The sequence below is a fragment of the Amborella trichopoda genome, chromosome 3 (assembly GCF_054954075.1).
Source record: "Amborella trichopoda isolate Santa Cruz 75 chromosome 3, AtrichopodaSantaCruz75HAP2 v2.0, whole genome shotgun sequence".
NCBI lineage: Eukaryota > Viridiplantae > Streptophyta > Magnoliopsida > Amborellales > Amborellaceae > Amborella > Amborella trichopoda.
In genome coordinates, this window is record NC_142338.1 from 60,288,628 (window position 1) to 60,299,867 (window position 11,240).

Consider the following 11,240-nt stretch of genomic DNA (forward strand, 5'->3'; position numbering starts at 1 on the left):
ACCTCCAAATTTTATCATAATATGTAATTTTGATTTTAAAAAATCTTAAGATTATCTGAAAATCTATTTTTATATCTAATTATAAAATTTTAAACTCCAAAAAATGGTTAAAATCAAGTAGATCTATAAACATATAAAAATCTTGAAAATTGACGATCTAGATAATGTGTTACAAGAAGTACTATTTTTGGGACTCATTTATTTATTTTTTTCATATACATACATCTCGATGTCGAGACGATCAATTGAAAAAATTTTCAAAAAGGTCGGATTGGATTTTCCATTCATCTAAAAACAACGTCACCACCAACCTCAAGTTAAAATGGTTAGTAGAGAGCCCCTTTACCCCAATCCCCACAGATTTTATAGGCCCCTAGTGTCGCATGACGTCCCCCTTCAAAGGGCAGGTTGAAGTTTGTACATGTAATATTTTTATGATTCAGTAATTAAAAAAAAAATAGGGTAGAGGTTTGTCCCCACTGATTTAACCAAAAAAAAAAACTAAAGAATTCTCAACATTAAAACAACCGTTTTGATCTGATTTTTGAGGTGCATCTGTTTTTCCTTATTATTACACCGTAAGGGAGAGATGAAAAAATGAGGTGAGAAAAAGAGTAGAGGAGAGAGAGAGAGAGTACTTACCCCTCAAACGGTCATCTGCATTCACACCTTCCCAGCCTCCAAATCACACCAAATTTGCACCAGCGCCTGTCTCGCTCAGACAAACAACGCTGCCGGGCCCGCAAAACAATGGTCCCCACCACATTCCTACGTGGTGCTATGACATGGCACGCCATGTGGCACCTCCCCATTCCACCTTATAAGGCGTGGCCCCTTAAGTCTTGAAAAACACTGGTTGAGTTTTCAGATCATTAACGTCGAAAAATTGAACTCTCCTTTGCGCCGATAACGGTATTCAAAGTTCTCCTTTTTCTCCGGCCGGAAATAATTTATTGATGCCGGAAAATATGCAAGTTCAAAGCCATTTGAGTTCGTGGCCGCCGAGCCGTTAAAGCTGCTTCACTTTTGGCCGGGAAAATTCTTAGCCGGTGGTTATTGGCCGGAAACTTTCGGTCTTTGCCGGAGTCTAAGTCAAAAGTTTGAAGCTTTAGCCGGAAAGCAACTCGAGGTAGGGGCCACCCTAGCCGTTAAAACTGCTTTTCTTTTGGCCGGAAAATTTCAGAGCCCATGCTTTTAAGCCGGAAAATTTCAAAATTTGCCCGAGTTTGTAAGTTTGAGGTTTTAGCAGGAAATTTTCATTTTTCGCCCAAAAGTTCTGATTTTGGTTGGAAACTCTCACTTTCTTGGCCTGAAAGTTGTGTTTTGAATGCAACACAAAAAAAAGTTTGTATTTTGGATTGAATTGATCATTTGAAGATAGAAAATCAGCGATTTCTGACTTAAAACTGGGGTTTTTGTTTTTTTTGTTTTTTTTTCCGGAGTTCTGCTGGAAATCGCTCTATTGACGAGAAAATTTGAAGTTTAATTAGTAAATCGTCAATTCAATGTTATCTGGAAAGTTAATGTGCTAATATTTCTATCCAAAACTTCCGATTTGATCTGAAACAATCCTTCAGACCAGAAAACCTGATATTTTTGGCCGGAAACCTACTGTTCTTCGCCAGAAATCACTATTTTAATCAGAAACCTGCAAATTTGGCCAGACAAGATGGCGGAAGGCAGTCACCGGAAACTTGTGGTGGAAATAAGTCAAGCTAGAAACCTGATGCCGAAAGACGGTCAAGGAACCTCGAGCCCTTATGTTCAGGTGGACTTCGATGGCCAGAGAAGACGCACTAAAACGAAGTTCAGAGAGCTCAACCCTCAATGGGATGAGAAGCTCGAGTTCCTCGTAAACGATCCCGAATCTATGGCCTCTGAAACCCTAGAACTCAACATCTACAACGACAAGAAGACCGGAAAACGAAGCACATTTCTAGGGAAGGTCAAGCTTTCAGGTAATTCTTTCCCTAAAATTGGATCTGAAAGTTTCACCTACTTTCCCTTAGAGAAACGCAGCGTTTTCTCTCAGATCAAAGGTGAGTTAGGGTTAAAGGTCTACTACATAGATGAGGAGCCGCCAGAAAAGGCTCCAGCTCCGTCCAATCCAGAAGAGAAACCGCCAGAAAATGCTCCAGAACCGGCCAAAGAAGAGGAGAAACCACAGGAAAAAGCAAAGACAGAGGAGGCACCCCCAGCCAAAGAAGAGGAAAAGCCACCGGAAAACAAAGATCCCAGCGAGAAGCCGGCGCCAGAGGCCGAAGATTCAAAGAAGGAGGAAGAAAAACCGCATGAAAAGCCACCAGAAAAGTCGCCAGAAAATGCAAGTCAGAAAGTTTTGGCCACCACGAAAACGGTATCCGGCGTGAACACCTTACAGACTCGAATTATAGGAGACGGTGTGAGGGGTGCATACGATCTTGTAGAGCGCATGCCGTATCTATACGTGCGTGTCGTAAAGGCGAAGAGGACTGCAGACAATGGCTCGACACCGTGTCTGTATGCTAAGCTGGGCATAGGTACTCAAAGTGTAAGCACTCGAACCGTGCAAAACACGGAGTGGGATCAGGTATTCGCCTTCCAGAAAGAGAAGCTCAACTCGGCGAGCCTCGAGGTCTCGGTACACGAAGAGAAGAAGCCCGACGCAGCGGCTGACACACCCAAGGACACTCCTCCAGCCACCGACACCTGCCTGGGTACGGTGTCGTTCGATCTGCAAGAGATTCCGAAGAGGGTTCCTCCTGATAGCCCTTTGGCCCCTCAGTGGTACACGCTCGAAGGAGGGCTTCCGGAAGGTGACGTCGCCTTGCCAGGAAATGATGTCATGCTCGCTGTTTGGTATGGGACTCAGGCGGACGAGGCATTCCCGGCTGCTTGGCAATCGGATTCCGGCGGCCTCCTGGTGCATACCCGAGCCAAGGTCTACCTCGCTCCGAAGCTGTGGTACCTCCGCCTAACGGTCATCCAAACCCAGGACCTTCAGTTCCCCAGCACGCCCGAACCAAAGGCCCGGGCCCCTGAGCTTTACGTTCGGGCCCAGCTAGGTCCCCAAGTTCTGAAGACGGTTAAGAGTGTCGGCTTGTCGGCTAACGCGCCGAACCCAAGCTGGAATGAAGACTTGATTTTTATTGCAGCCGAGCCGTTTGAGCCGTTTTTGGTAGTCGGCGTGGAGGACCAACCTAGCGGGCAGCAGGTTGGGAAGGCCAAGATCCACGTGGCGAGCCTTGATAGGAGGATCGACGAGCGGGAAGAGCCCAAGTCGAAATGGTGAGCAACTTGAATCCGTTATTTTTGTTTTAAACCCCGTTGCTTTTGTTACTTTCAAAGCACATCCGTTATGCTGTTATTTACAACAATTTTTGTTGTTTCGTATTTTTGCTTTTGATTCATGTTATTCTAATTGTGGTTTTTTTTTTAAGCCCTGTCATCCTCGTTGTTTTCAAAGCACATCCGTTATACTGTTGTTTAAAACAATTTTTTTTTGTTTTTTTGTTTTTTTTTTCTCTTTTTATTCATGATTCCGTTGTTTGAAGCCCTGTTGTCTTTGTTATTTTTAATGATCATCCGTAATATGTAAATTAAGTTACTGGTATTTCCTTCGTTTTTACTTTTTTCTTTTTTTTTCATGTTTTTGTGACTTTGAGAGAGTGGGAGTCATAAAATTGTCCACTTCTAACTGAGAATGGCTCTTATGCTCATGCGGGGCACCGTGTGTCTTCGGAAAAAAAAGGCAGTAAAAATGAAAATAACGGTCAATGTTGGGAAACCTTGTATGTGAAATAGGTTCTTTAATTGTTTATTTTATTCGTTTTTTCAAAAATTACCCATTGTGTACCTATATTGTGCCTTTTTTCTGTTTTCCCTGATTATTCACATCAATGTTGGTGTTAAAACACCCAGAAACATTATATTACGGTATTGGCAGGTCTCCATGTGGACTCTCCATTGGTTTTTGCAGTTTGAACCTTGGAAACTAACATTGGTTTTCTGAATATTAGGTATAACCTTGGCTCAGATGAGAATAAGGCATATGCAGGCCGTATACACGTGCGAGCTTGCTTAGAGGGTGGTTACCACGTGTTAGATGAGCCGCCTCATTTGGTTAGCGACTCGCGGGCCTCGGCTAAGCAGCTTTGGAAGCCGCCGATCGGCTCATTGGAGCTGGGCATTTTGGGGGCGACCAATCTCATGCCGATAAAGACCATGGACGGGACACGTGGCACCACCGATGCGTATTGCGTGGCTAAGTACGGAACCAAGTGGGTACGGACAAGGACCGTTTTGGACAATTTTAGCCCAAGGTGGAATGAACAGTATACGTGGGAGGTGTACGATCCGTCTACGGTTCTTACTCTCGGCGTGTTTGATAATGCACAGTATGGGAAAGATGAAGGAAAGGGAGCTTCTAAGGACACACGTATAGGCAAGGTTAGTACAATTTGCTTTAGACAAGTGATTTAAAAGTTGGGTCATCCGGTCCGATTCGGGAATCAGTCTTTTCATTTGGGTTCCGTAAGTTGGGTCATCCGGTCCGACTTGGGATCGGTCTCTCCATTTTTGTTTTATATATGTATAGAAAAACAGTTGAGTTTAAAATAAAATTAAACGGTGAAACGACGATTCTCTCTAGTAAAACACAATTATGATCGTCGATTCACCGATCTATATCGGTTTTTGTCTGGTTCACTATTTTTTCACGTGTTTGTTTTTTGGTTCACTTTTTTTTTTCACCCAAAAAAATGGCGACATGCACCTCCGATTCACCAGTCCAGATCAATTTTTTGAATGTTTAATCCTATGTCACCGATCTGTTTTTAAATCATTGCTTTTAGACCATATTTTGGTGGATTGGAACCGGACTGCACCTATTGTTGGAGGCCCTAACACCTGCTCCTTTAGTTTGTATTGGACAGTGAAAACTGCGCTTGAAAATCAAATTTGAGATTAAAATATGCACCATGGTCAGTGAAAACTGTGCCTAAAAATCAAATTTGAAATTAAAATCTGCACCATCTATAATATAAATGGATGGTGCAGCAGGTCCCGCAACAACAACCGGTGCAGTCTGGACACATCAAACGATTTCCTTTTGGTTTTCACATTATTTATCTTTTTTTTCCAGAGCGTATTGGAAACATGAAATAAGTTTTCCCCTTAAGGGGTCATTTGGCTTTAGGCGAACCCGAGACGCATCGACCGTGTTCCTTGTGGTTTTCATGTAATTTGTTTTTTAAGAAGTTTGCAATTTCTCTCTTTAAGGGTTATTTGCCTAAAAGGAAAGACCAGGCTTTTAAAGCACAAGTTTTGGGAAAACTTGCTTTTGGGCTGTGTTTGAGGAAGCTTATGTTTTATTAATAAAACCTACTAAAAACAACCAGCATCCAAAGGGGCCATTAGTTTTAGAAAAACAGAGACTAAATCCTTGGAAGAATTCTGCACTGTAAATTTGAAGTTTTAAAGTTTTATGCACAACAACATTTATGCAACTACAGTTCTGTGCAAATAATGAAAAAAAAAAAGAGATTTGATTGAGTTACCTAGCTCAAGCCCCTCACTTTCATTTTACTAGCTTCTCTTCGGTTTCTGGTTTTATTTGGTTGCTATCCCTGAATATTTTGCTCTCTCAGGTACGTATCCGGCTTTCTACGCTAGACACAAACAGGGTATATACGAATTCTTATACACTCACAGTGCTTCAACCTGGTGGAACCAAGAAAATGGGTGAGCTCGAGCTTGCAGTGCGCTTCTCTTGCACCTCTTATCCAGCCCTAATGGCTTCTTACTTCACTCCCCCTCTTCCCCGTATGCATTATGCCCGCCCTCTCCCTCTTGCGGATGCCCTGCGCCATGCTGCTGCCCGCACCCTCGCTGTCCGCCTCTCTCGCTCAGAGCCCCCACTCCGTCCGGAAGTTGTCCACTATTTACTGGACTCTGACGCCAACTCTTGGAGCATGCGTAGGACCAAGGCTCACTGGTTTAGACTGGCTTCGAGCTTGTCGAAGCTTGCAGCCTTAGCACATTGGCTCGACTCTGTGAGATATTGGAGCCAACCGTATACAACCATTTTGGTGCATGTCCTCTTTGTAATTCTCATCTTGTTCCCTAACCTGTTCTTACCAACATTCTTCCTGTATTTGTTCTTTATTGGGGTGTGGAGGTACAGATACAGGAGAAACCTGCCTGAAAATATAGATATTCGGCTATCGTGTGTTGATTTGGTCAGTTTAGATGAGCTTGACGAGGAGTTTGAGGGGTTTCCTGCAAATAGGGCGGCTGAGGTGGTGAGGGTGAGATATGATAGACTGAGGGCAGTCGCTGGGCGAGCCCAGACCTTGTTGGGTGAGGCAGCAGGGTTTGGTGAGCGGCTCGAAGCATTGCTCGATTGGCGGGACCCGCGTGCCACATTGATGTTTGTGGTTGCATGTTTGGGGGTCTCAGGTGTGCTTTATGCTATACCATCTAAGGTAGTAGCAATTGGACTGGGGCTCTATTTCTTCAGGCACCCTCGGTTCAGAGGAGACTCACCACCGGCTGTTTTGAACTTTTTCCAACGATTTCCATCACTTGCCGACCGAATTCTTTGATCCTATCCAATAGCTTCGTGACTATTTCAACAGCTTTATAATGCAATTCAGCAAAGAGCAGCTTTTGGGGGAATGCGTTGGACTACTTGGGGTTACATGTGTTTTTTGACAAGATTTTGAAGTTGCAATTGCTTCAACGGCGGTTCAATCACAAAATCAAATGACATTGCCCTTCTCTCTCTGGTGAATCATGTGGCCAATGTCGACTCTTAATTGTCGGATTAGGCGATTAAAATCTGTGGCCAATGATGTTGCGGGGCCGGTTTTGGGCTCTGTCAAAGTGCACCGGTTTGGCTAGATGGGCGTTGAAGTCGTTAGTCTTTCATCTTTTGTTGTTTAGTGGCTAATGGGGAAAATTAGGATATTCTTGTAATTCAATTATTCGTTTCCTTTTATATAATAAGTTTCAAAATCAAGGTGAGAATTATGACCGTTGGGAAAGTTACTTTCATAAAATTTGAAAAATGCATGCTTCGTTTTGGGCTTCGCATGTGGGTCAAAGTGTTTTTGAGTCCCAACCTCATTACTGGCACATTTCGGCTTCCGTTCCCACTGTTCCCTGTGATACCTTAAAAACCCACTTGCCAGTTCAAAAGGAAAAAGTTTATATAGAGTTGAGGCTCTAAACAGTCATATTAGAGCTTACCTCAAAAACTTCATTATAAGAGGTTGTTTTCATGCCCAATTATCCTCAAATTGATCATCTCAACATCAAGATGCATGGACATGACAAAAAAATGGATTTCAAGATTTAGAAATAGTATATTTTGTAATTTTTACAAAAAAATGGATTTCAAATTTGTATAGATCTATCGATCTGCACTATTTTTTAAGCTTTAAACTTTATAAATAAAGATGAAAATGTATTTTAAGGCTATCACAAGGATTTCCAATATTAAAACTACATTTCTCGGCACTATTTGAAGGTAGGCTCTAATTTATTTGTTTAGAGCCTAAGCTCTATGCAAACCGCATCCCATTTATGAACTATTCCTGAAAATGATTTCAATCTTGATTTTTTAGTTATATATAATTTCTAACATGGAGATCATTAAGGCAATGTCAACATATATGGATTTTTCAACTTAGCAAGGCAAATTTATCATTGGATATTAGTCCGTTAAGGCGGAAACAAAATGAGGGGAAAATAATTGCACAATGGATTTAAAATTGGGCATATAAATAAAACTTGGATAACTATGGAAAAGAGTTATTGGCCGTTGAAACGTTGGATGCTTATTTGTAGCTCCACACCCCTTCCTAGGCATTTAATCAAGGGAAAAGTTTATATAGAGTTGAGGCTTTAAAAGATCAAATTTGAACGAACCTCAAAAATTTTACTAAAAGAGGTTGTTTTGATGCCCAAATATCCTCAAATTGATCATCTCAACATCAAGATGTATGAACATTAGAAAAAAATGAATTTCAAGTTTGGGAAATAGTGTATTTTGTAACGCATTTTTTGTCCATCAATTTTCAAGATTATCAAGTTTTCATAAATATGTCGATCTACACTATTTTTGAAGCTTTAAACTTTATAAACAAAGTTGAAAATATATTTTAAAGCTATCATAAATACTTTCAGTATTGAAACCACATTTCTTGACACTATTTGAAGGTAGACTCTAATTTGATTGATTAAAGCCTAGGCTCTATACAAACTGCACCCTTAAACCAATTAGTCAAATCTTATCGTTGCAAGCATATCTTGACTTCTTAATGATATACCATCGCTCAATGCACCCAGGCGCCGGGTATTGATGAAAGAGAAAACGTGGTTCTCCAAGATTTGCCATACAAGTTGGTTCTTTTCCCTTTGAACCGTATGACTGGCAGATGGCCCTAAATGTATTTAGGCTCCAAACAGTGAAGGGAAGGGAATGCCCTGACCCGGCCAAATTCATGCCAATGAGGCCCGAACCCAGTTTTGCCTAAACAACCCATGGTGACCCAGCTAGGCCATTATAAATATGACAAAGGTATTTAACATATATGTTTGACAATAGGCTCATCGCAGCAGCCCAGCCAGCTCGGCGCTAAAATAATAGGGTATGTGTCACAAAATGTAGCCAAAGGGCTGGGCCACCACATGTATAGGGTTGGGCCAGCCCGATTCATCATCATCATCATTTTAACATTTTTCCAATTAACTGAGGTCGGTTGAGTTTTGGTAAAAAATTTACCTCGGCTACCTACTTAACACAACCATGCCCTTTTACCCGAGCATGGGATGGGGTTAAGAAAAAGTTTAAGGTCATCACCCTTCTTAGACCATGGGTTGGCCCGATTCTATTTCTATATTTGTTTTGTTTACTCTTTTTCATTTTTTATTAGGCTTAGCCTAGTCAAGATCGAACAGGGCTAGGTCCGCTTCGGCCTAATAACCCGGCCAAACTCGGGCTAGGGCTGCCCCAACCCAACCCCTGAGCTCTAGAACTAATATATATCCTTAAAATAGAATTCAGTTTGGGCTTGGAGCGGGTAAGTGTTGTCATGGACCAGACCGGAAATTTTCTAGGCCTTACCCCCAGCCCAAAAGCCAGTAACCCTAAATGCACCACCAATTACTGCCGCATAATCTGTTTATTCCTTAGAATAAAAGCTTATATAAGATTGCAACCTTAAAATGTAGAATCAAATATGCACTTAAAAAATCTATTGGAAAATGTTGTTTTAATTTTGAAAAACTCTTTAATTGATTATCTCGACATCGATATTATGAATATAGAAAAAGAAAAATATTTTGAATTCCATAAATAATGCATCTTGCAAAACATTATGTAGATCATTTTCAAGATTTTCATATGTTTATAAATGTACTTGATTTTAACCATTTATGGAGTTCAAAATTTTATAATTTGATATTAAAACAGATTTTCAGATAATCCTAATAATGTTTTACGCCAAAATTACATGTTATGATAAATTTTTGAGGTGTGCCGTTATTTAATTGTTTAAGGTTGCAACCTTTTAGAAACTACACCTTTCTTAGAATTTGGCAATGAACCTGGCTCGAAAAATTGGGGCAGATGCATGCCCTCAAAATCCTCAACAAAGACAAAAAGTTGGTCTCCATCCTTAGGGTCTGTTTGATAACAATTGAATATTTTTATATTCCAAGTTACTAAATTTTAAAAGTTCGTACACATGTTTGGTAGACTCGTATATCCAAATAAACCCGTACATCTGAATCCCCAAAAATTTTAACTATTCGGGGAAACTAAAAGAAGGCCATTGTTGCGCCGCTGAAGACTTTGCTAGTGTGAAGAGTTTTGGGTTTCTCTGAAAAGACTCAGTGTACATTGATCGTATGAATGTACAGATTTGTCTTTTATAGACAAAATACAAATGACAATAACAAAAACTAAATCATAGATACCTAAACTATTAATAAAGTACATACATTCTATCAGCTGTTTCCATAATACTGATTGCAGTATATACTTTTTATATTAACTCGATACAAAATATACACTTTCTTTTCACAGTCGGGGGTTTGAAACAAGCAATTATGTAAGAATTAGTTTGTCAATGTAGATTTTGAAGTCAATGTATTGATTTACTAAAAAATATTATCTCTATCAGCATCCTCTAATGCGTATTTATTTTATAAGGCTTCTATAGGTTAGGGCAGTCATAAGGTACAAGTCAAACAGATGATCACTAAATGCATTGAAGATATAGCAATAATTTCATGCAATCGTTGTATAGTAATATGATGCGACAACTTTAAAAAGCCACCTTATGGCTATTTGTTTGATTCAAATTTTATAATATACATTCTTTTTATTATAATGAACAATTACAGAAAAGAAAAATTTTAAAACACAACCTATAATGTATTTTTTAACCCAATAAACATAGGCTATTTATTTTGGTGAGATGCTTAGATCTAGGCTTTAGAATAATTTTTTTCTTTTCCAGTTTATTTGAATGACTTCATTATCACTAGATGAATAATGTTAAAAAAAAAAAAAAGATTTTGAGTTTATAAATACTAAGATCTTGAAATTTACAAAATGAAGAGTCTATATTCATTTTTTGAGGGGACTCATTTTGACCATATCTAAGGTTCAAATTGAACTTTTTTATTTTTTTGAGATTGATTATTGAGATGAAGAGTGTGTGTATAAACTTTGGGGTCATACAAATACCACAAACAGGGTTTTCTAGAAGTGTCGTTGCATTTTCTTTATATTTATAATCATCTTCATCCCATTGAAGTCGAGTTGTTTTTGGTCGAAGAGGAAAATTTAGCATGTAATTAAGGTTGAGATGTCAAGGGGTCCGTATTAGAGTCTACTGAGGCATCCATGATCATTGATAGTTGAAGGAACATGACACGCCATTATAGGCACAGCCACTAAAACACAACTTTCGATTTTGTCATTTGATGTTTGCACCATCAAAAGCGGTTCTGCATCGGATGTGCTTCTCTATTGAAAGTGAAGGGAGTAGTAAGAAAGCCAGGATGCTATCCTGCAAAACTTGCAACAAGAAGTATCACAAGAACTGCTTGAAATTATGGGCAAATCACAAGAACTTCTGCTTGAAATTATGGGCAAATCACAAGAACTTCTTTTTATGTCCCAAAAAGAAATTGTTACTAGTACCATCAATAGAACCGGAGGAGCTACTACTAATTTATTGAAGGAG

At 39.8% G+C, this 11,240-nt stretch overlaps 1 protein-coding gene across 4 annotated transcripts; it reads left to right on the plus strand.

Annotated features, from left to right (window-relative positions):
- The first annotated feature begins 851 nt into the window (after window positions 1-851).
- On the plus strand, window positions 852-7,000 carry LOC18421512 (C2 calcium/lipid-binding plant phosphoribosyltransferase family protein). Of its 4 annotated transcripts, none has more exons than XM_020661840.2 (4): window positions 852-1,129; window positions 1,578-3,267; window positions 3,999-4,428; window positions 5,628-7,000. In XM_020661840.2, exons 2-4 carry the CDS (start codon window positions 1,670-1,672, stop codon window positions 6,582-6,584), a joined length of 2,985 nt encoding a protein of 994 aa, XP_020517499.1. In that variant the 5' UTR covers window positions 852-1,129; window positions 1,578-1,669; the 3' UTR covers window positions 6,585-7,000. The 4 variants fall into 4 exon arrangements, with proteins under 4 accessions (XP_020517499.1, XP_020517504.1, XP_020517492.1 ...); XM_020661845.2 differs by having other exon boundaries at window positions 1,626-3,267; XM_020661833.2 differs by having other exon boundaries at window positions 1,665-3,267.
- Window positions 7,001-11,240: the final 4,240 nt, after the last annotated feature.